At 32.3% G+C, this 26,945-nt stretch overlaps 1 protein-coding gene across 4 annotated transcripts in view; it reads left to right on the top strand.

The window, feature by feature from the left end:
* Positions 1-26,945, top strand: part of LOC145292869 (prolyl 3-hydroxylase 1-like) — a 388,700-nt gene that overhangs the window by 356,094 nt on the left and 5,661 nt on the right. For 2 of the 4 annotated variants that reach the window (XM_080138979.1, XM_080138978.1), the window contains 2 exons: positions 8,660-8,773; positions 26,679-26,829. In XM_080138979.1, coding sequence (XP_079995105.1) covers positions 8,660-8,773; positions 26,679-26,829 — 265 coding nt within the window. The remainder of the gene's footprint in view (positions 1-8,659; positions 8,774-26,678; positions 26,830-26,945) is intronic. The other 2 variants (XM_080138981.1, XM_080138980.1) reach the window with 1 other exon arrangement.

Here is a 26,945-nt window from a genome sequence, read left to right as displayed (position 1 = left end):
ACGGGTAAGTATTAAAATAGAGAAAGAAATCAGATGATAATTCTATAATTTTAGCACTAATGGGTAAAGTTTTACTGAATTATTGCACTGTCAGAAATAGCTATTAGCACTTCATTCCTTTGTATAAAACAGTAATTCATGAACACGTTTCACAATACTACCACTCATCAGCATAGCTTGGTTGTTCTAGGATTCGAACCTCAGACCATATGCACTATAGTTGAGTGCATTAACCGTTATGCCAGAAGATCCTAGATGACTTTACATGTTATTTTTTTATTGCTTAAACTTGTGTCGATTTTTTTTTTTTTTTTTTATAATAATATGGTTATTAGCGTCTCCAACCTTGGAAATATAGGAAATTATTTTTCTCTCAAAGATCTTCCATACTTTTTTGGACGTAAACAAATATTATTTATTATTTTACTTATAAAACGGTAATCTACAAATATATATAGCAAGTATCAAGTCGGTAAAAATAAAGCAGCAAACCACTCAATTGTAGATTTTCCAAGAGTTAATATTTTTTTTACTGCGTCTACTGGGAATAACCAGGTTTCGTCTATCTGGTTACCCTGAAGTTAGGAGAAAAACCTGCTTGTTTTTATTCTAGAAAAATTCTTCTGTCCTGTTATGAAGTCAGATATTTTGGAATCCTGCAGTCTGAATTTTGGAAATTCTAGGAGTCAGTCTGACCTTTTACTTGCTGACTTTGCCACCCTGTAATAAAGCACTGACTCCTACTAGTGCCTTCTGAAGAAAGTTTCACACTAAGGGTAGATAACAATCCGATACTATTATTTGTTCATTATGCCTGAAGATATAGCTTTAACTTGAGCATTATTAGATTTTGTGAGTGTGGATATTTCGCTGCGACAAGTGAGAATGTGACAAAGTACGAAGGCCTCACGTATAATTTGAAGAGAAACTGGAACCTAAAAAAACATCACCATCATCCAAGTTATAATCAGAGCCAAAGGTCTCACAAAGAATCATTTCAAAAATATTTATATTTGGAAAGAATTTCGAACAAACCAAATGAGAGAGAAATCCAAATGATCACATTTTGAGTGTTATTCTCATAACATTTCGGCCGATGTAATCTCTGACCTTCATATGTATTTTGGGAATAATTAAAAGTTTGAGTGTTTTTAAGTTATCTGCTTTTTACAGCTGAAGTCAATCTCTGATTTACAAAAGATTTGTTGCAAAGACCACATTATTATGTGAAAGCTTTATAAAGAGAAAGTGGCAGCATTAATGAATCCTAACAGACTTTTCTATACTTCTACTCCCAGCCCTGATAACTTGATATGATTTTGATCAATTTATTTATTTCTATTTCCTTGAACTAATACTAGTTCAAGGGAAATAACTCTAAAACTACTATATTCTACATTGGTTCAAGGAAAATAACTGACACAATTTACAGTTATTTCCTCGATGTATATTAGTGTTGGGACGATTATCGGAATCGGAAATCAGAAAAATAGGAAATTTTAGGGGTATCTAAATCGGAAAAATTTACGCCTTTTTTCCAGTGCCAAAAACGATTCCTTTAATCGTCTTTTGTTATTTGATTTTGTTTAAAACAAAATCTTCCACTACTGGTAGCAATGCTAAAATAGAATATAAAATAGATATTTATTGATTTTAAATTACCAGTAAAATTAAAATTTATAGATCACCCCAGCGAGTGTAGTTTTACATATGAGAAAATACTTGCACATTAATCATGTATTTTACGGTAATTTGGGAAAAATTAACAATTTTATAGTTAAATATTTAGAGATTTATAAAGAATCAGAATCAGTACTTGTATTGGAATCGGGAATATAGTATGGAATCCATAATTGTATCAGAATCAGAAAAGTATTGGAATGGTCTCATCACTGCAATATACAGTAGTGGCAAAAAGAAAGTCCGCACTTGTCATTTTTTCAAAAACTGCAAAATTAAAATAAATTGAATGTAATTGTTTAAAAAAACTATACTTCATTTGATTCGCTTTTTATTCCTCTATAACTAATTAATATTTAGTAGCCCTTCTACAATTTGACAGCCTGCAATCTTTTGGGCATTTCTTAGAATTAGTCTGTTGCAATACTTCGGTGAAAAGGCATTCCACTTGTTTTCAGTTTTTGTCCAAAGTTCTTCCAAATTCGAAATTTTATCGGTGTGTAGCTGATGTAATGCCATACGTTTTCAATAGGATTAACATTGCCAGCTGTGTGAATGGGAGCATTATCCTGCATAAAGATGGGATTATCATCCAAATTTCGGCCAAAGTAGAGTAGAAAATGCCCAGTCAACATATTAACAGGACTATTGGCACTAATAACGCCCTACACCAAAACTGAACCTCCACCACTTTGCAGCATTGAAACTGTGCACCTAGGATTAAATTGTTTGTCCTTCCTTCGACGAATATACTGCCTACCATCATTGCCTGACCTATTGAACTTGCTTTCATCACTAACGATCACTTTCAACCAATATAAAGAGTCATGATCTTCATTGCATCTGATGAAGTCCAAACAGTGCTTTCTGTTTTTTTACAGAAATCATTGGCTTGTGTCTTGCAACACAACCTTGCAAATTAAATTCCTTCAGTCTGTTCTTAACTGTAGAAATAGGGCACTTTTTAACAAGATTACACTCTTGTTGGATTTGAGGAGCCGTTTCAAATCTGTTTCTGAGGCTGCAGATCTTGATAGCATTGTTTTTCCTGTAAGAAGTAACTCTAGAACAACCAGATCTAGAGGCATCACGAACACTGCTGGTGTTATGGTGCTTTTGCATAGTCAATCTACAGCCAGGTTCCCGACTGAATAAACCAGAAAGGTGGAGATTAATGAGCTCCTGATGATCACTACAAGAAAGTCGAGGTATATGGACTAAAAGTTACATTGGAACAACAACAAGTACGATTAGAGATGCTTTGTTCCCTAAAAGGTGAATATTTTAAGCTGGTTTTAAGCTCATTTGTTGCTGCGGAGTCCTTTTTGCTTTCTCGATTTGAAGCTAATTTTTAAATGTATGTGAACACTAGGATACTTTAATTGAAAGTCAAATATGAACAGTTAAAATTATAAAGGAAAAAAAGGCGAATCAAATGAGATATAGGCTAAATTTAGGTTAAATTTACGGTTTTTGAAAAAATGACAAGTACGGACTTTCTTTTTGGTGCCACTGTGTATGTATATATATATATATATATATATATATATATATATATATATATAACTTTCATTTATGATATAAGGTAATAAATGTTTTTCTAGTGTGGTCCTGAAATAAGTGAAAATTGCAGTTGCTTTTTTTTTCCTAAACCAAAAACTGTCCGAAGTGATACTGAAACAGTATATTTCAAGCCTCTTGGTTGTTTTTGTTTTAACCAGACACATTTTAATTAATTTTACTTGAGTTAAAATTCTCAAAAATCAAGTCAGCCATTTCTTAGGACTCACACATGAGATGCATAGATATTCTAATATTCCATTAAAGTTTTCTTTTTCCTCTTCAACGTTGAGTTAGTAAAAAAGTTAGGAATATTAATCTTTCTTTCACCAGTTGACTAGTTAACTGTGTTAGAGTATATCTTTCTTATTATTTATTTATTTTTTTTTTTGTCTTACCAGATTGCAGGTCAATAATTCATCTAGTCTGGTGGAGTATTCACCTTAGCACTGTTACTAGAGACAATATAACTTGAAGAAGGAGCACCATTCTTTCTATAAGCCAGTATGAGTAGTCATACCGAGGGGATCTTATTTGGGCTTCAAATACCACGTTATTTTGAATTTTTAGTTAGGATTTGCTTTACTTACAAATAAGCTGGAAGTTAATTTGAGCACTCGTTTTTATTTTATTTTTTTAAATTTTTATTTTATTTTATTTTATTTTTTTTTTTACATTTTTTTGAATATTACTGTGACAGCCAATTCCATTAATTTCAACTGTATTTTCTTCCTCTTTTTTCCAACATTTAAAAATGTGTAAAAAAGAAGTCTGTATCCTGTTATTCATATTATTTGGATTCTTCAGACTATTGTTCTCATCTCGAGTGTTATTTGCACAACGTTTAGTTGATATTATCTCTAACCTTCTTGAGGTGCATCTTGTTGAATTTAGGAATCTGCACAGAATTTTGAATGAAACCCTTCATTTACTCTACGGAGGTAACATGCTCTTGTTACATCAGCCGTGACTGGATAGAAGTTCTAAGTAATTCACAATTCTATTTTTTTGGTCGTCCACACCGAAGATTGAACCCTTAGAAAATATCACTTTACAATTGAATTTTTCTAAGTACTCCAACCACTGCGAAAAATAAAAATTTCATCCAATATATTACTCAAGCACATTTTATTTTATTTTTAGTCAATAAAAAGAAACATTGAAAATTTTTTTGTACAAAAATAAACTCCGCATCGAGGTAAATCATAGATACTAATCAAGAAAAAATTTTGTTTTCAGATTTTATAAATTTTTTTTGGTTTCAAATAATTATCATAGTATCCCTGTGATACAACACGATTCTTTCTAACAAGATGCATAAACATCCTTCAGAAAAAGATGACGAGGCACATTTAGTTTTTTTAAGGGTTAATTACAGTGGAACCTCTAAATTCCAAATTAACTGGTTCTGGCTTGACTTTCGTATATTGAAAGGTGTTTTACACATAAATCTGTTCCAAATTCTATGAAAACATTCATTAAATTTTAAAATAAGGGCAAAACCAAAATGAAATAAAAACCAAATAATACCTAACCTAACCGTTAATACTTGCAAATAAAGTAGATATTAGACCATAATGCAATAATAATTTTTTTTTTTTAATACGAAAATGTGAAACTGTACCTTTTGAGTGAGACAATGTTCAAACTTTATGAAACACTTAAATTTAATTTTTACTTTTTCAGTTTCTAATTTGCATTTCTTCTTCCCTCCTATTTTTCGGATCACTTTGACCTTCACCTTGGCTTACTGGTTACCTATTTTAAAAAAACAATCCAAGGAAGTTTGTTTCTGGCTACTTTTTAATATGACTTGGGCGGTTATCATTAAACTGTGCAAGAGAACAACAGAGATTGATTTCAACTGTAAAAAGTAGATAACTTGAACACACTCGGGTTTTGAGGCATACCTTCAACTCTGAGGATTCTCTAAATGATATATCAATAGAGGCGTAATCTTACCATCAACATTGCCACAGAGAACAAGAGTAATTCTATTCTTCATGGCTTATGCCCAGGAAAGATTCTTCTCTTCTCTTCCATGATGGAGGTCCAACGAACCAATTTTTTCCTAAAAAGCCCTGTTTCATCACAGTTACAAACTTGCTGTGGAATGTAGTCTTCCTGCAGAGTCAACTCATCAAATGTTTTAATGAAGGCTTTAGCAGCTGTCATGTCAGAGGTGGCAGTCTCCCCATACCGCATCACCGAATAAATGCCAATCTGTCTCTTGAATTTTTCGAACCACCTTTGTAAAACTTTGAACTTTAGGGGTACCACCATCATCCATCCATAGCCTTGATCCCCTAAGGGGCATAGGCCATCTACAACTTTTGTAGATGTTTTTGTAGCAACTGAGTTCTTTTTACAGCGTGAGGGTGCTGGCCCCACACCCAACCTTCCCAGAAGATACATAGAGCGCCTAGCCCTCCCAAATAGTCACCCATCTGGTACTAGCCAGGCTCAATGTTGCTTAACTTTGGTGATCTGGCGAGAACCAGTGTGTCAACGTGATTGTGCCATATATTTAGGGATGCCTGCTATAAATTCTGTGATATCCATTTGCCTAGGTCATCTTCTGCCTAAGCATGCACAAGGTCACCAGAAATGGTGATGACTTTCTGACACATTAATGTCACGGTAATGGTATTTCTGGCGATCTCCTTTTCCTTAGTCCAGAGAAGTAGTCTCTACATAACATCATGGACGTGGATCCTCTTATTTGAAAGGACAGTTATGCTCTTAAGTGTTGCTACTTGAAAATCAGCATCATTCTTCAAAACCATGGCTACAGTATGGGTTCAATAAAGCAATGTCAAACACATCGAAAATGAATGATAGTGAATGTCAGAACAAAAACTAGTGACAGAACAAGCGACTGTCTGATGCATGATGGGAAAATTTGAAAAAGTAAAGAAAAATAAATTGTTCAATTCACTTGCTATTTATATTTTTTATTTTACGTCCAAATATCAAATTTTATTTAATAAAAAACGATTGACAATTTTTTAATCATTATTTTAGTCATTACTCATAAAGCCACGATCTTAATCAATCAAGCAGGAATGTAGTCATGCGCAGAAGAAAAGGGATTCAAAGTGAAATTGATTATTTATTTATTTATTTTTTTTACAGCTAATTTGCGATTTCTAAGAAAAATAATAACAAACTCCTCCATGCCTTTCAAAAATTTCAGAAAATGGAAAAATCAAAACAGGAACTATTTCTTCAATCTATATTCTTTAAACGTGGTAAAAATGATGTGTATATTAATTGTAAATTTTTAAATTAATTTATTAGGGGAGGGAGGGAGTAAAAAGAAATACCAAGACCACATCCTTACATCATTTGTAGACATTTATGCTGACGACACTACCATTTATGGTAGCACATCTAAGACAGTAAACGACCAAGTTCTCTCCAATTCTCTCTCCTCTGATCTTGAGCACGTAGTACAATGGGGAAAGGAGTGGCTGGTTACTTTTAATGCATCTAAAACCAAGCTTCTCTCTTTACATCATCAGCATTCTGATCCACATCTGGCATCAATTGAAATGAATGGCTCTCGTCTTCAGGAGGCCTCAAGTTTTGACAAGCTTCTGGGCTTGACCTTTACTCCTGATCTTAAATGGAACACGTACATCAAATCTGTTGCCAAGGCCGCTGGAAAAATGGTGGGATCTTTCTATCGATACGGTAAATATCTCACTGCTGATGCTATTCTCTATCTATATAAGAGCCAGGTACGTCCAAGGATGGAATATTGTTGCCACATCTGGGCAGGAGCTGCTAGAAAGGACTTGTCCTGCCTTGATAGAGTTCAAAATAGACTTCGTAGCCTCGTAGGAGATATCCTTTTCTCTTCCTTGCAACCTCTATCTCACAGAAGAGATGTTGCGAGTTTGTCTCTGATGTATCGTTATTTTCATGGAAGGTGTTCAACTGAGCTTCAATCTATGGTCCCCCCTCGCCAAACTTTCACAAGAAACACTCGTCTAGCTGTACACACTGTCAATAATTCCCCCCACTCTTTATCTGTGCCTAAACCTAAACGTAGATTCCATGAACAAAGCTTCTTTCTTAGAACTGCACGCCTGTGGAATTGTCTTCCGTTTTCCTGCTTTCCAGCTGACTACAATATGGTTGTGTTCAAGTCTAACGTAAATAAGTTCTTGATGAGCCGTTCTATATAAGTTATCAAATTTACCAAATTTTCATTACTAATGATTACTATATTGTCCAATGTCTACTGTACACTCTTTAACCCTTATCCTTGAGTGGCCTCTTGGCCTTGATAAGTGGTGATGCCTATGTAAAAAAAAAAAAAAAAAAAAAAAGACCAAGAAAAAAAAAATGTTTTCCAGATAAAAATCAACACAAATATTTCCAGAAGATTACTAAAAAAATTTAATCAAATAAAACCCCGATTTTACGATTTTCAGAGAAAAATAATCTGTCATTTGTATCTTTCGTATCCTGAAAAATTTTTCACATTGTTTCGTAAGCTGAAAATCTTGTAAGAGTTTTTCATATCTAGAGGTTCCACTGTATTTCTGAGTCAAGATTTAGTCATTTTTTTCGCAAGTTAATTATTTCATAGTTGAGAGTTACTCATTTTTTTTCACAAGATAAGGGTCTGATTATTTCTGTGAGGTAATAGAAGTGAACCCAAAAAGAAATCTGCAGATTGAAATTTTTGTCCAATTGATAGTTGATACTAAAAACATTCACTGCTGCTGCTTCTCCTAGCATTTGAAAGAATGTGCAGATAACTATAAGGTTATAGGTTGAGGATCTGGTAACTTATAGAAGCTTGTATCAGTATAGTCTGATAAATGAGGTGTTATTAGTCACTAGTCAGATAACGTAGGGGATTCTTAATGGTTCTAACAAACTGAGAATATCCACAATATGCATTCAACAACTATTGCACATATTTAAACACTTCCATTTTTTGTTTCAATTAGAATTAAGATTTATCATGTGTATTTTGTTCTTTTTATTTTGTTTTGTCTTTTATTTTTGTTTTCTTTTCGTACATCTGTTCATGAATCAGAAATGGTTAATTTTTTTGTTTGTTTAAAGAATTACAACTTTCTGTTGTTTTTGTTATTGTTGCTTTTTTATTTAAGGGATTTTTTTTTTTGTTGTTTTTGTTGTTACACTGTCTTCAGTGTGTGGAGAGAAATAACCTCAGGCACCCCCGAAACATGATAACACATTTTTTTTCTCTTTTAAATCAAAATTAAACAGGAATTTTTGTTTTTCTTGATTTTATTTTTTACTTTTGATTAAAAAAAAAAAAAAAAAATCAAAAATTTTTTTAAATGCCTCCTCCATTAAAAAAAAAAAAAAAAAAAAATCGAAACTGTCTGGTTCGCTTATGCCAAGGCATTCGTTTATCTTATCCTTCCTTTAGGTTGGATCTGTGCGTGGAGATGGGTACAAACATCAGCAAGGCACCGTATCTCTCATTTCTCCACACACAGTGCATGAAATGTTTCAAGGTCTCACTGTCGCTCGTGCAGCCAAGGTTTGTATAAAAAAAGGCAAATGAATAAAAAGTCGAATACAAAAAGTTTTGCTTAGATCTCTACACTCATTTTCATTGGATAGCACTGCACATCTTATGATGACGTCACTTCCTGTTTAAAAAAAATACGCCCATCACTCCACTGCACCTCCCATTCACTTCAGATGCACCACTAAATGATTCTATTATTTTTTTTAGTCTGTTTGTTCAGTTGTTTGTTTATCTGTCCAATGCTTCTTTCTGTGTCTGTTGAAATAGAATTTTTTTTTTTTTGACACATTTTTCTGCTATTCACATAATTATAGAGGGGGTCGAGCACAAAATTCAAAATGGTATCTGAGATGTTAAGACTTGACTAGACTACCTGCAGCCTGTTAATAGGAAGACTGATAATCATGTTTTTTATAAGAAAGTATTTATTTGAAAATGGATGAAGTCATAAGATGAAATGTAATTCTTAGCAAAGTTAGTACAAGGTTGGTTTCTAATGTAGAATTCACACTCTCCCTCTTCCCAAAATAAGGATCCCATTGGAGTGGAAGCAGAAATAACCTGTCGGCACTGCCTTATGAAAGAAAGTGCATCAGGCAATAAACACATCCTACCTTTAAAAATGAGGATATAATAGAAACTCAGAGATGCTGTTACAGAGATTTTGGTTGAATTGTCAGAAATTTTTTTTTAGTCTGTTCAGTTGCTTGTTTGTTCCTCTGTCCAATGCTTCTTTCTATGTATAGAATATATGTATCTTAGATTTTTGACTCATTTTTCTGCTATTGTCATAATTATAGTGGGGGTGGGTGCACAAAATTCAAAAAGCCTTCTGAACCACCAATAGCTATGGCTAAAGACACGTTACCTGAAAGTACTTCTTTCAAACTCCTTGGCTTTGGTTCACAGGGAACATAAGTTGGTACAGATACAGTGAGAGCATTGCCACAGCTACTGCGAGGAAGGTGGGCTCTCTCTATTGTGCTAGAAAGTTACTTACACCGGAAAGTATCCTGTACCGCTACAAGGCCACCATTTGCCCATGTATGAAATATTGTTGTCATATTTGGGCTGGTGCACCTGCTACTAGTCTCTCACTCCTGGACAAGGTTCAAAATAGAGTCGCCAACCTGATAGGTCCTGAACTGTCATCCAAGCTTCAACCACTGTCCCATCGACGAAATGTCGCATCCCTCTGCCTGTATTACAAGTATTTTAATGGTGGATGCTCTGACGAACTACAAGCCCTTGTGCCCCCGCGATGTAAATACCCCTGACAAACTTGACAAGCAGCCAAGTCCCACCCCTACACAGAGATCCCTAGATGTAAGAAAGCCTTCTACTCTAATAGTTTCTTCTCCAGAACTGCTAGACTCTGGAACTACCTTCCAGGTTGATGTTTTCCTAATTGTACTGATATGCAGAAGTTCAAGTGTAATGTGAATAGACATCTTGCTGCTCGGCTCCCTACATAGTATCCCTGCAATTTATGTCCCCAATAGTAGCCCCCTACACTGTGCCTTGTTTGGGATGAAAATGGAATAAAATAGCATCTGAGATGTTAAGTTGACTATACTACCTGTAGGGAGATTGATAATCATGTTTTTGCAAGAAAGTATTTATTTAAAAATGGATGAAATGTAATTCTTAGTAATTTTAGAAAAAAGAAAAACTTTTTAATGATGCCATTCATTTTCTTTCAAGCAATAAAAAATGGATATATTTATTTCTTGATAATCATTCAATTTTTATCCGTTCTTCTTTTATCTTTACTTTTTCAAATATTTACACCATTCACTTCATCACGCTACTTGTTATTTGCTGCGTCATTCAACTTTTTATGAAATCATTCAGTGTGCACGGTGACAAGCAACCTAGATTAAAAGCAAGCAATGTACATGGATTAGATCAGTATTAGTAATATTTATCCCTTTGACGTCATCCATTTTCAAGTAAAAATATATACATTCCTTCTTTGATGATAATCGTATTTATTATACTTTTATCTGCTCTTTCCTCACATAATTTTAGTATATACATTTTTTGTTTCTTGCTAAATTATAAAACATTTCAAAATATTAAATGCCCATCAGTTACAGTCAAGATTATCAGCCCTTTTTGACTTCCGGTTTCTGCTATCCATTTGGCTGAATAAGTAGACATGATGAAGTGTATAAGAAAGTCTTTCTTAACATGGGGGAAAGAAGAGGTTTCACATTATTTGAGAGGAAGGTAATCATTACTCATATCTTGCTAGTCACTGTTGCCCTGTCTATGGAGCAGAAAATGGAAGTGAAAAAGAGCAGACAATCTTTACTAACCTACCCATCCGACAGACTGTTGGATTATTTTTACGTGTTTAAAATTTAGTAATAATCATTTAATTTAATAGATTTTTAAAAGATTATTTTAAATACTTATTCAATTAAAATAAAAGTTACATTAAATTTTGAATTTCATGGATTAAAAAAATCATTTTATCTGTTTTATCATCTAATTTCACTTGACCATGAATTTGGCATTTTTGGAGTCAACAATCTGTCTTCAAGCTTAGAAGTTGTGAGAATTAATTCTCTACAATTATTGTTGATGGCTTGCATCAAAGTTTTTTTCAGTCGTCGAATTTTCTTAAAATTTTATGACAGCAACGTCTTGTCCACATTACTATATGGTAATGAAACTTGGCATCTCAAAATCAAGGATCTAGGGATCAAATGGACTGATCAAATCATCAACTAAGAAGTCAAACTATATTAAGCAACAGGCAGTATTGTGTTAATAATCTGTAAATAACATCTAGGCTAACTCAGACATACTCTAAGATTGGCCAAGTGTGCCAATGAACCTCTAATGGAAAAAGATTTTAAAAAATGAAGTGGAAGCAGATGATCAATAGAGATTTTATCATAATGGGAAGAAACTGGAGGGACACTGTGGATCTGACTTCAGATCGAAAATGAAAGTTTGCTTTGACTGGCTCATGGGTCACAGGATGTGTGAGTTCCTAAGTTTAAGTAAGTCCAATTTTTCTTCAGTCCTCCACCTCAAGGTCTTTGCATTTTCTTATCCAAGAGTTGCTCCTCTCAATGTGGTCAAACCAATGTAGCTAACTAATCATCAGGAATTGCTCAAGCTTTGCAAACAGGGTATCAGGTCTGATATTTATGCTTAACCCTTTGTGACATGAATTATGAGGTAGATGAATAAAAAAATATTAATTTTAGTTAGTTTAAAGGGCAATCATAATATGATTGTCTTCAAACTGGAAAAATTATAAAGTTCAATAGTTAAACTACCACTGAGAAGTTTTGCATTTCATTAACTTAACTTGATTATTATCTATAGTGCTTAAAAAAGTGTGTTTATGACAACAAACGAAATCCTCCACTCTCTAAAACAGATGGCGGTATACTGAATGTAAGCAATGGACAATTGCAATCTGGAGGCATCTGGCATCTAGCCAGATACTGAACTAATGCGTACAAGACGTGTTTGAATCAATTCCAACTTTATGCCGTTATATTCATTTATTTATGACTGAACGAATTAGTTAAGACAGGTCATAAAGGATTAATAAATAATAGTAGGAAAGACTGACTATGATCTGAATATAAACATGGTTGCTAACGATGCCAACTTTTTTAAAAATCCCTGTTCACTTGTCTCCGCACGAGGGCAAAGTTAATACAAGGTTGGTTTCTAATTTAGAGAATCCAGACTCTCTCCCCCTTCCCAAAATAAGGATCACATTGGAGTGGAAGCAGAAATAACTTATCGGCATTCCCTTATGAATGAAAGTGCATCAGGGAATAAACACATCCTGCCTTTAAAAATGAGGATATAATAGAAACTTAAAGATGCTGTTACAGAGATTTTGGCTGATTTGTCGTTCAAGATGATGCTAAATACACTATATTCGCTGAGATCGTTGTATAATTATAGCTGTATATACTTTTACATGGTTCTAGCATTTTTTTGCTTATCTCTTAAATATTGAATCAAATTATTTTTTACTGAAATCCTTTGAGATGAGTAATTAAATTAAAAAAGTGCTCAGCTGAAGTAGCTCCAGTTCTCTCCAAACTCTACAACAAATGCCTTAATGAAGCTTGCTTTCCGGGCTGTTGGAAAACTGCTTCTGTTGTACCAGTATTCAAGAATTCTGGCGAAAGGACAGACCCATCAAATTATCGTCCCATTAGCCTCCTCCCACTTTTTGCCAAAATATTTGAGACCATAATTAACCATGCTCTAGTCCATCATCTACACCAAAGTGGCAATTTGCCTTGTTTGGGGTGAAAATGTAATAATAAAAAAAATTTGTATATTTATTTGCGGACTGTTATCCTCTCTTTCTAGTTGTTGTTTCACCATGTTTCGGCCAACTATTCCTCTGGCCTTCTTCATCTAGTTAACTGCGATGCGATAGGAATGCTGAATCTCTTAACTGTATCTTCCGTAATTACTGCTTTCCATAGTTGTTGTCGTCTCACCATGTTTTTGACCAAGTAATCCTCTGACCTACTTTGGGTAGGATTGAAACCGATATTTTCAGACAATTTCGAACAGAACCCTTTACTTAATCCACAGGGATAGCATGCTCTTGTTCTGTCAGCCATAACCAAGTAGAAGTCTTAATTCGAAATTGTATACTTAGTACCACCTGAGGATTGAACTTTTAAAAGAGTCACTTAAAACTGAATTTACTTAGTATTTTATCCATTACGCCATGGGTCGTTGCAGATAATTTTAGTATAAGTTTGTGAAGTTTATTTTGGTTTTTGGATGTGCATTTTTATACTTATATGTAGATCACCACTTATTACTACGTTATATCCAGATATATTTATTGCAATCTCTATTTTTTAATGGTGACCCTATCTATCATTTTTATTAGCTTTTTAAAAGTTGTATTTTTTTAGGATTTTTAAAGATACAGCATTTTATATTACAATTTGATTCAGTTTTTAAAAAATGTAATTACTTAATTAACAAGAATTGCATATGGACACTAAACATTGTTTGCTATTCTTTGTCATGAACTGATTCAGGGGATGGCTTTTCTATGTAATCCTTTTTGGCAAACTTCTGTTCTTCTAGGAGGCAGAAACATTCCTATAATTTCCAGATTAAATGGGTTGATACATAATATAAAGTGTTTGAAGGCAAGAAAAATTAAAATTTAAAAAATCTAATAATTTCATTACTTTGTGCCGATCTTATTATAACTAAAAAATATATTCAAGTTTTGGGAAACAATCTGAAATGTTTTTAAGTCATTGAATCCGTTTAATTTTTTAGGTACGTTCATATTGTGTTAGACACATGGAAATGAAAAACTGGTTTCAAGATGGTTGTTGGCAAGCTGGTTAATAATTTTGTGTTTACTAAGTCAGCTAGTAGTTGTTTAAGTTTCAAAAGAATCCAAACCCAAGGAAACAAAGTGTTCAAAGTATGACAGATGTCTGTTTCAGGGTATTTGCTTGGTTGCACATTTCTGAATGGTTTCCAGGTAGTCAATGTTATTAACAAGATGGGAGTTCCAGTCTGATGATATAAATTCTAAATGTGGTTCCATAATAGATGTTGTATAATTCAGTTATAAATAGATATCCAGTTGTTGCATTCTCTAGATAAATCAATATCTATTACAATATCGCTAGAGTGACCATTGAGCACAAAGAGACCAACCGGAACTCAAAACAGCCGAATTCGTTGATGTTACTTGCTAGAAGAGTGATTGAGGTAGAGCTGCATTCTCTAGAATAAGAAACATTGAAAAGATATGAATGATTACTTAAAAAAAAGGCAGAGTTGTTAAAGGCTAGATTGCAAATGACCATTCTTGCCAGAGTAGGAAAGGTGTTGAGAGTGTTGTTTGGAATAGTATGCAAGGATTATGTGTGAATTATAAAGGGAAAGTTAAAAGAAATAGAAAAGAATCAAAAGGACCTGGTTCCATATTAAATGTGATAAGTGAGATTGGCTTAAAGCAGAAATAGTAAATAAATGGTTTTGAAAGATGCCATGAGGCTCTCACAAAATAAAGAATTTAGGCTTCTCCAGTATGCAAGGTTTCTATTTTGAAAAATAAAGTAAGAATTGAATATCTTTAATTTAGTTGCATAATGTACATTGTTTATCTTTCATAATTGTCAGCTGTAATAAATGTGTTAACTCGTCTTAGCCTTTTGTTTTAATGTTTAGAATATGTGTTTAATATGTATGAGCTGTGAAGTAAAATATATCTTCTAATGGTAGGAATAAATGCAACAAATTTCCTATTTTGGTATAAGACCAAAAATATGCAATGAATTAAAATCCATAAATATATCTTCCCCTTTGTAGCTATTACTGGGGTATTTGAGGGCTTTCCTTTTGCACCACATACGAGACATCCTTTAGTTGTGCATTAACCAATCATCTTTGCTTCTCCCTTTTGGTGCCTGATGACTTCAGTCACAAAAAAAATGGTGAACTGAAGAATATGCACACGACTCCTACTTTAAAATTCTTGTTACAAACTTTCAACATCCTCAAAGACTTTGCTCTAAGCAATTCCTTAAAACTGTTAGGTACAACGTAAAAATTAAAACTTATTTTCCTTGAACCGAAGAAAGGAAAATTTGGGAGAAAGGAGATCGGCCAAGACAGTTTTGGGTGGTGAAAAAAATGTGTCTTGCATTACAGGCTAATCATCACACATCAAGCAGCTTCTCGAACATCCTCGTTATAAATTGTTAATGATAACTTATCGGTTTAATACCAACTAAAAAATAAACAGAACGAAATATAATCTCTAACAGATTTATTAAACAACTTGCAGATTAAATAGTAAGGTAGAAGCTGCTGGATGCGTGATAATTAAAGTGTGATGCAAGACGAAACGTTGCATCCCTCTGCCTGTTCTACAAGTATTTTAATGGTGAATGCTCTGACGAACTGCAGACACTTGTGCCCCCATGACGTAGACACCCTCGACAAACCCGACAGGCAGCTAAATCCCACCCCCACACAGTAGAGATCCCTAGATGTAAAAAATCTTTCTACTCCAGTTGTTTCTTCCCGAGAACCGCTAGACTCTGGAATTCCATTCCAGGTCCCTGCTTCCCTAATTGTACTGACATGCTGCTTCCCTAATTGAACTGACATCTTGCTGCCCAAATCCCAACATAGTGCTCCAGTAGTTGCTGCCCCTGATAGTAGCCCCCTACACCAAAGTGGCAATGTGCCTTGTTTGGGGTGAAAATATAATAAAAAAATTTAAAAAAAAAAAAAAAAAAAAAAAAAAAGACACATTTTGTTTACCCTCTAAAACTTATGTCAGATCTTTCTCTCAAGTCCAAGGGAAATAACTTATTTTTAGGTTGCACTTAAGTTTCAAAGAAAATTATTTTATTTTCCAAGTGTAATGTAAAAAAAAAAAAACTTTAAAAATGCAGATAATTTTTAAAAAATTACTTTAGTAAGTGAATTCAGGACATGTGTCAATTAAAAATTTGTTAATGACGTTTTTGTGTATTGTAACCTCGTTTTTAAACGTGCTATAATATGCAGATTCATGAAAAGTTATTTTCATTTTTTGCAATAAGCTATTTTTTTTTTTTTTTTAAATTGATTAACTTGATTAACTAGCAATTTTTCAGATCGTATAGAGATTTTCAGTGTGGTTAACTTCTTTTATCACTTTAAGAGTCACATGGATTGGCCGATCTTGCTTCTTTAGGGGTCACGTTAGCCTACCTATATAAACTCAAATGCTTATGGCTCTCTCCTCTTTCCATTTTCACAACAACAATTGACATGGGTTAACATTGGAATACATTATAACACAAGCCGCAGAAGGCTGTCGCAGCTAAAACAAATCTTCCTAGAACTGAACAAGTCGGCAACTGTTAGGGCTACAGCATGGGCGCCTGTTATTCGAACACTTCTTCACATGAACGTCTATGTTTGCATAATTATTTACCTTTTACTGTCTATACATCATTCTCTATTACTTGCCAAAGTAAAATTGCCCAATTGCTATACATGGTTGTTAGTGCTTTTCTTCAAAAGACGTTGCTCGCAATTCAAGTTTAACGACTTATCAGGTATAATCTGTTTTCTCTCAAGCAAGAATTAAACCTTCTTCTGTGGTATAGAAATCCCTATATATTTGCCAAATATTTTTCATTGTCATATATATATATTTTTTTGTTTAGTTAAGTATTTGGTGAATAATTCTGACCTCTGCTAAAGAGATTCTATTCCAGAAATATTAGAATGTGACTAAATATAAAAAGATATAAAAGTAATATATACTACAAATAATTCACTATTATTTTTGTGATTGCCTTCTATAATTATTTTCTCAATATATTTGTAATGCATTTACTGACATGCATTCTCATAGTCTTCAATATAATATTTTATACAATACACACAATGCTTCAAGTAAATTTCAATTTCTTATATATATATATATCAGCATGGATATGGCAATCCGCACAAAGACAACAATCCAACAAAGTCTGGTAGTATTGTGAAATACTACTGAGGCATTCTGAGCTAGTGGTAATGATGCTTCAATTCTGAAACCATGTTTGAACCCAGAGTCATCATCTGATGAAGGCTTTCTTGAAAGTAATACTGCTATGCAAACAGTTATTGTGTGAACATTTTATACATAGTTCATTAATATCCCCCGCCCCCATGTCATTAACTCTTTAGAGTGGTTAGAAAAGGAAAAGTGCTTCCAAATTGAAAACTAATGCATTTTGAACAGTCAAGCACCATACTGAGCCATCAGTTATTGCCACACATAAGAGATAAGTATAATTGCTTATACGTATTACGTATAATTCACAATAATGAAGCAACCCAGAGTGCTTTATTCTTATACTAGCAGTGCTAACCGGGGCAAAGGTGTAACTAATTTCTGTCCTCCCAACCTCTTTGTTCTCTTAACCCATTCTGGACATACAGACAACTCTCCTTCATATAATAAATTACTTGGAGATGAAGTCAGCATTTTATTTCCATATAAATACGTAACACTGAAACATCGACCCCTGATGAAACATGGCCCAATTGACTCTCAAAGAAAGAAAACAAGTTTTTTCTGAATTTTAGATATTACTAGCACACTATCTGGCCATAAAATGTACTTGAATTAAAATATATTTATGTAGATTTCGTATGTATAATTATAAAGCCAATTTTCTATTGATTATTATATTGTACCCAGTATAGAGTAGCGATTTCAAAAGTTATAAAAACAATTTTAAATATGACTTGGATACTATCAGCTAGGATCGCAATGAAAATATTTAGCTCTCTAGCGGTATTCACTACTATTTGGAGCTAATGACACATGCATATCAAACTTGACAAATCAATGCAGGTAAACATAAATGTATATTTGTGCATGCATGGAGCATTTTGACTCCTTAAGGGCTATCTTTCCTGCTAAAAACCAGATTCATTTTGTTCCGCATGTCTGAATACCCTATATATAAAGTTTCAAGTCTGTAGACCAAAAATTGATAATAGTTTGGTAGATACAGTTCTGTAAATAAGGTACACCTACACGACTGCTCTTTATGATAGACTAGCAGAGCTACTCGGCATTGCTAGGATGAAAGTGCAATCTAACTTCTATCTGTCTTTCTTACCCCCTCCTGCTGTCTCCTCTTGCCCATTCCTCTTTTGGCACACACAATTAGAGTCAGTGTAAGGAAAATAACTGAAAAAAAAAGTCAGTAACTTCCCTTTAATTAGTAACTGGAAACCAGACTACATGATGACATTAAAAGATTTAGTAGATGTCTTGATAGTATTAAATGATATAAATGGACACCCAAATAATTTTTTTCTCTGTATATTTTAGATATTATACATCAGGAGTTATGTCAATTAAAAAATACCCACTTTTGTTGGTGTTTGTTGTGTATTTTTCCAGTTTTAGTTGGAAACATGGACATTTGCCCTTTATATACTAAATCAAGGGCTATGCATTTTAAGCTAAGTAGGAGCCAGTTTTTTCCTTACTGAACACCTCAACTTACTAGAGTGGGGAGCAAATTTATTTAATTCATACACTAATTAACTCTTACATATCTGCATATTCCAGCAATTTTAAAATATACTACAAACAATATTTTATGTCTTGTTCTTTTTTTATTTTTTATATTTCTTAATATAATTAAACATTTTGTTTTTAGTTACGTTAGATTTTGATAATCTAAACCAAGAAACCGTGCAGTACAAACGACTCAATTCTGTAATACTTCCTTTATTTAATCCATGTTTTATATTTTGTCATTAGGGGCTACCATAAGTAATCAAATCAGACTAGTTATCAAACTTCTAATGGTAGAATCTTTTTGTTTTCCATTTAATTATTTGAATAGATTATTTTTCACTTGTTCAAACCTCAGCACTGCACAGTGTTATGTAGACCAACAATGTATTAACGTCACTTTTACTAACATTCGGAAAAGATTCCATACCTTTAATGGAATCTTCATGTCTTGTATTCTTTTGTAACAAAAGCACAATTTTGGCTGATGAACTTTTATTTTTATGACTTTCTATTTTTCCGTTTATTTGACGTACTTGCCTTTTATTTTATTGTTAGATTTTAAAACAATTTTTTTATGCTTTTAAATATAAAATCTTTTACGTTTACGAGAAAATTATGTGGATTATTTGGACTATTACTTTCGTCTCTATTATTTTCACATGTTAGATGATGTAACCTTCGACCTTCTTCACATGCCTTTTTCCAAATCTGGAAATCTTTGTCAAACTGGTCCTGGATATGACCTTAAACTATATCCAGTGGTGAGGCCCCAGCTTTGGGGAGTGTGGAGCCACCCTTTAATTACCATTGCTCCAAGGTCCACTCTGACCCGGAGTGGTAGTACCTGTTAGGGTCCCAACTATGGGTTAAATAGAAACCGACGTAAAAACAACAAATATATTCTATTAAAAAAAATTTTCTTCAAAGTCACTGGATTCGGCATTAAATAACCTGAAAAGGGTTGATATGCCGTAAAACAAAAACAACTAACCAACCAACCAACTTTGTCAAACTCTGAAACTTATGTCATACTGTAGAAGGCTGGAGGTTACATTGGCCGAAACATTGTGAAAATAACACCCAACATGAGAATAGTAGTCCATATAATACAAATTATCAATCCTTATCTAAAAAAAAAAAAAAAAAAATTCCAAAAATGTATGCTTTTAACTTTTTAAAAAAAAAAAAAATTAAAAGCACATTTTTTTTTTTTTTTGTCCTGTGTCAATTACCCATAATTTATCCGATCAGAGATGATTGTAGACATTTCAATATCACATCTTTCTCGAGTAATTGATTTTTGTAAATTAGCTTCATAGATATTGATTGTTTAAACAGCATTGCTGGTAACTTATAAGCATTGGAGAGCTAGAGGTTGTGTCCCTTGTTCAGTTGGTTGTGCTAATAGGTAAATATTTGTTGGTTGAGTTTTTCCTTTCCTGTAAGGATCTTGTAAACTTGAATCCTGCCATTATCAAGATCAAGTGGATAATACATTGAGGACAGCAGCATTGCTTCTAGTCTCTTCTAAGGCTGATTCTATTTAAATATAACTTGGTAGTTTTACACTGAATTTTTTCAACCATATGCATCTCGCTATCCTAGAAGCATTTGTACATTCCAATGTCTTATATACACTAGCAGGATTACCCAGCATTGCCTGGGGCAAAAGGTTAACCTATTTCTATTATAACATCTCTTTCACTCTCTCTTTCCCCAACCACTCTCTTTCTGTACCCAGCCCATTCCTCTCTCTGAACACACAACTCAAGAAAGTTGGCATAAGGTAATTAACTTCATTAAAAAAAAAAAAATGTCAGTTACTTCCCTTTAGTGGCTGGAAGCCTCCCCAGCTCCACAAAATCTGAGCCAGTTTAAAATCAAAGAATGGATAATTTTTTTTCTAAATTTTAGATATTCATCCAGGGCAATGCTGATCTAGAAAATACCAACTTTGTGGATATTTGTTTTATCGGGTGAGTGTTTTGTAGTTTAAGAGATTTGGTTGGCCATGCACACAGACAACTGCCCTTTATATAATAGATGTAGAAATGAAAACGTTTGGTTAAAAAGTTAATTAATGATAGTCTATTCTATTTTATCAATTTTATTTTATGTTTTCGCTCAAACAAAAAAAAGGCCAAGAAAAATTTTTTTTACATCAAATGTCCATATCATTAAGTTGGGTGGAATGTACCTAAACTCTAACTGACTCAGATGCAATAAAAAAAATATGTATAGGTAGTTCACCAGATTAGATAATAAACCAAATCACTGCGTAGGAATATTAGTTTGCATCGAAAGAAATAGTGCATGAAAATGTAACTAGTACCTAAATGACATCATGATGAAATTCTAACAACAGTTCTCTGTTGAAATGTTAGTTAATCTTCTCAAAGGACATTTTTTTTCTTAGGACAAATTCACTTTTGTTCACTATTTTTTTTAAACTTCTGTGCCTAACAATATTTTAATATCATTATGCAGACAGATTGAGAACTTTTAAAAAATTATTACTTAAAAACTTTTCAAACCACCTCATTTTTCTCTTGAGTTAATCCTAATAAGTGTAATGTTTTTTTTCTTAGTTTTATCTCAATTTTTTTGTATACCTTGCAATCTCAATACATTCCACTTCTATGTCAATGCACTTGAGTCAACATTAGAGTGCAGTACTCCGTGATGTCTTATTAGAGTGTTATAAATCTTCAAAACAACATTGTTACAATGAAGAAAATAATTGGCAAAAGTTATTTTTCAGGTTTTAGAAATGTAGTTTAATCTTGGCCCCACCCCCCGTTCTTTTATCCATAATATTCGTCTGGTTGATTCATTATTGATTTAAACTGCTTAGAAAAGTAAAGGGAGGATGGAGAGGACGACACAGGGAGTAAAAGAGTTATTGCCCCTTATTTTTGAATCGGTCAAACTTAAAAATCTTGTTTCCACGCACATTTGAATAGAATTTAAAAAACGACTTCCACGCCTCATTTGAATCTGCTTATGTGTATTTTTCACCAGCAAAAAATGAGTTTACTTATATTAGAATTTTATTTATTTTAGGTGAAATTTCTTTTTTTGTCAATAGTTATATATATTGAACAAATTATATTGAACAAATTACCAGATGAACAGCAATAGTATAGAACATTTTAAGAGGAAATAGTAATGGCAAAAAATATTAAAACATATTTGGAAACTCGTATCAGATGAAATATTTAATAGAATTTATAGATTGGTGTTGTAATTAATTGGAAACTGCCGACCCCCCCCTAAAAAAAAAAAAAAAAAAAAAACGATTTTGTTTAAAGAGTGGGATGAACTGAAAAAAGTGTTAAAAATGGAGATCCCCCAAAGAGGCATAAAAAAATAAACCCTATTTCATTGTATTCTTTTTATTCAGGTTTCATTTTCTAAAAAAAAAAAAAATTTTCTTCAATCTTTCATTATTATATACAAGAAACAATTAAAATATAAATTTTTGTTATTGAAGAAAAAAAAAATTGACCAAAATATATTTTATTCATAAATATGAGGCTTTTTTTGGTATAATTTTCTTGATGATTGCCAGAGTTTACTTCTGGCATGATACGTTGCATACCAAACTGGATCAATGTCCCATTTATGGTTTTATTTTGTTTCTCTGTGTCTTTCTCAGATTTTATTTGGCATTAAATATTATTACAGTATAATTTATTACAGGATTCGTTTGTGTATTTATTCACATATTGTAAACTATCTAATGCGTGATTAACATTCACATGTTTCATACTTAGCACCAAAGAGGGGGAAACCACTCATAATATGAGGGACATTTTTAGAATTATATATTTATACACATTATTGAATATACATTGATTCACTATATACATGTTTATAGATATATTTTCAAACATGACGTAAATCATATGTATGTGAAAGTTATGATTTTGTTAAAGTAATGTTTTAAGATCTATTTCTAAGAAAATCTAAACATTCAACTCAAGATTTCAGTTTCGATTGTCGGTCATGGCATACGCTTTATTTGTTGGAAATTTATTATAAAAAAAAAAAGAAAGTAACTTCTCTTATTTAAAATGAAAATTATGACTGACAGAGAAACAGAGACATGAATTTATTCAAATAATAATGCTGCATGCATCGAGGAAAGTGCTTAGGGTAAGCAGCTTCATGCTAGTGAAATTTCCTTTAAAACAAGACTGTGAACATATTCATAGAACGTGTGAAGAACGGCATACAAATTTAAAAGTCAGACAATAGAATAGGAGTGCATGTCTGGGGGGGGGGGGGAATCAAATAACTAAAGATTATGGCAAAAATGAAGAGTTCAATTTTTACCAGCGTCACATTATTATTATGGTTTATTCAACAGGACAACAATAATTATATGTTCAGATGTCTCTGATGTTCTTATTGCATTCAACCAGTGCCTCAGATTTGTCAGTTTAAGAGAAATGAATTGCAAAAAATAGACCAAGTTGATACTTATACACAAACAGAATAATGAAAATGGCTGATATTATTTAATTGGAATGTTTATTGAGATGAGCATCATTTATTTATTGCGGACTATTATCCTCATCTTTTTCTAGTTGTTGTTTCATGACGTTTCAGCCAACTATTTCTCTGGCCTTCGTCAGGTGGTAACCACGGAGTTCCTATCCCATCGCAGTTACCACCTGACAAAGGTGGTAACGCGATAACAGGTGCATTTGATTTCATATCGATAATCTTCAAACTATGGTGTTATCTTAAATATAGATTTTTATTTTAATGGAAAAAAAAAATGGCAAAATGCTTTTATTTGGAAACTTGTTTGTAATAATTTTTTTTTTTTTTTTAAACAGAAGAAAAGAAAACTTTATTTTAACAAACGTGGTAATCTGAATGTGCAACACGTTTTGCTGTTATTTGCATCCCCCCTCCCTGTCCCGTCACCCGTCAAGCATCATCCTGTGCATGTATAACCAATAGCCGCTTTTACTAATCTTTCACAGCACTAGTTGCACCTTTCCAATCTGGAAAAAACAAAATTTCTTCTTTGCTTGACTTGTCGTCTGCTTTCACGTTTTTTCAAGCTTGATTGTTTTTTTTTTTTTTTGTTTTTTTTCAAGAAATTATTTTCCGATTTGTTTTTTCTTATGTATTTATTTATGTCTTTGTATTTACTCTAATTTTTTCTTATTAGGCTGGTTCAAAAATAATGTCGTTTCGTGACATTAAGTTGAACTTCAAAAAACAACATTATTTTTGCACCAACCTAGGAATTACTCTTTAATTTTGTTTTTACATACCTTAATAGTTACTTTCTAATTAAATATTACATTTAAGATTGCTTTAAGATTTATTCTTAAATCAAATTTTTACATGTCTTAAGATTTACTCCTTAATTAAACGTTACATGTCTTAGGATATAATGATTCATAAATCATGTTTTAAGACAAGTTAATGAGTTGTCTCAAAATGTAACCTCTTAACTATTGATTGGATGCACAGAGCATACAGAAAACAACAGTAGTTAAGAGGTTTGTTTTAGTCATACGTTTTAATGCTTCGCCAGTTGAAGGTTGATTTTCTTCTAATCCTGTTCTATAAATTAAAGATCTGAGCTGTTTTGAAGCCAGTCCAATGACACCATTTTGTTTCTGAACAAAGAATTCTGCACTATCAAGCGTCACTCTGCATGAACTTATATTTTAAATAAAAACCATATTTATCATTTTTTTTTAATAATAAAATTTTAAATACCACAAATTTACTGAAAAATAGCTTTTTTGTTTTCAAATGAAATTCATAGAAAAGGTCCTTTATAACTGTTTCAAAAGCAATTTCTTTTGCAACCCATACCATAAGATTCTTTGTATTACCATTCTCATCTTGAATGTTGTTTTCACAATATTGTGGTCAATGTAATCTCTAACCTTTTTTCCGGTGTGTCTTTTATTCTCTGAAATTAGCACAGAATTTTGAACACAACCCTTTATTTAATCCATTGTAGTAGCATGTTCTCATTCTGTCAGCTATGACCAGGTAGAAGTCCCAAATAATTTGCAATTCTATTTTTAGCATTGCCCACACTGGTGTGGCATAATGGATAAAGTACTTGGTAAAATTCAGTTATAAGTTACACTCTTCTGGAAGTTTATAGTTAAATCCTAAAGATATAATTGTGAATTGCTTAAGACTTGTACCTGGTCAGGACTGATGGATCGAAAACATGCTACCCCCATCGATTAAATAAAGGGTTCCATTTGAAATTCTGCACAGATTCCAGAGTTTGATAAGATATACCTGAAGAAGGTCGGAAGTTACATTGACCGAAACGTTGTGAGAAAAAACTCAAGGTGAGAACAGTAGTCAAAATAATCCAATTAATATGTATTATCAATTCTCATCTAAAAAAAATTCAGAAATAAACAAGATTCTAATTTCTGATTTTTTTTTACAAATTTTAATTTTTATTTTGAAATAAATTAGTTTGAAAAATTCTTATAAAAATTCAAATAGGATGTGTACGAATTTTAATCGTCACATTTTAACTTGGAAACTATTATTTTAAATTTCATTTTGTAACAAAATTTTTGTAATCTATTTAAAGAAGCAAAGTACAGTTAAATATTTCCCAAAACTTATTTATAAATAAGTTTTATATAATAACAATAATAATAATAATATGCCAATATAATCAGTTTTATTTAAAGCATTCTATTATACTTCCCAGACAGCCGTTTAGTCCACATTAACATCACGCTTGTTTCTTGTTCATAAGTAAAAAATTAAAAAAAAGAATTTGTAATCAACCTTTTCTATTACATCATAAAAAAAAAAAAAAATTCTAATTAAAAATTATTTTATTATTTTTTATGCAAACTTGTACCTGAGAAGTACAATACAAAGTTTTAAATAAAACCTTACGGTTCAAATTTAATTAGGCAATTTAATTTTTATTTGCTCTGTAGATATATTACTGCTGAGCTATAACTTTCTGTTTTAATCTTAAAGGATTAAAAAAATGTGTGTATACAAATATATAATAACAATCAATCAAATAAAATTTGACTTAGAAAAACGAACTTAAATCTTCTGTTGAGAATAGTAATTGCAAAGAGAATGTAATGCATCACTAAGGATAGCAGAAGCATTACTGATAAATTGTCCCATAAAGATTTCAGATGGAAAACAAATCTACAAGTAGGATTATTTTGTGTCTACAATCTTTACTAAAAAACTTCACATTAACCATATAGTAATGAAGTATTATTCTGTTTGTCTTACATTGACATGCTAATCACTTTCTATACTGCAAGTATTCATCTATGCATATTTCTGGTATAGAAAATAATTTAGCATGTCAATATAAGTCATCTTATATATAAGGTAAAGACAATCATTCAATTTATTGTCGTTAAGAGTTTTCTTAACAAAAGGGGGATAATTAAATCTGTTTCATCGGTCACACAAGACAAAGATCGGTCCGTGTTTTGCAAATAAATAAATAAATTGACAGATTTAAATATTTAATCCTGATTAATATTTCATTTTGGACGTGTCATAAAAAAAAAGGAGCTTACTTTTACCGTTACCCATAACACAGGAAAAAATTTAATAGTATGCTATAATACTTCATTGCTGCATGGTCTCTACTTATAATACTGAGAACTTTTGGATGGAGTTTATACCACTTATTAAATTTGATCCTTTACACTTTTAATCTTGTATCTTATTTGATTTCTCTATAATTAAAAATAATAAACGATAGATAAAGAAATTTTCTTCTTGTATAATTTTTCAAAGTTTGTTAACGGATTTCTGTTTTGTATTTTTCTGTTTATCAAACGAATCAAACAGTTGGCACGGGATAAGGTTGTCGGATCAAATGTGGTTGACCTTTACTTGAAATTGGCCGAAAAAGGTCGTTTGATGGTGGAAAAGTATCTGAATCTAACGAGGCCTCTTTACTTTGATTTTACTCATCTTGTTTGCCGAACAGCCGTTGATGGTAAGGACTGGCAGATCAATTGCATATTAATTAAAAAAAAATAAATTTTTTTTCTTTTTCTTTCTGCCTATTGATAAGGTTGAGAAATGATGTTGGATAGCAGAATGAAAAAAAAA

Source organism: Euprymna scolopes, chromosome 14 (genome assembly GCF_053919585.1).
Source record: "Euprymna scolopes isolate OS-2025 chromosome 14, ASM5391958v1, whole genome shotgun sequence".
Lineage (NCBI taxonomy): Eukaryota > Metazoa > Mollusca > Cephalopoda > Sepiida > Sepiolidae > Euprymna > Euprymna scolopes.
This window is presented reverse-complemented; position numbering and strand designations above follow the sequence as displayed.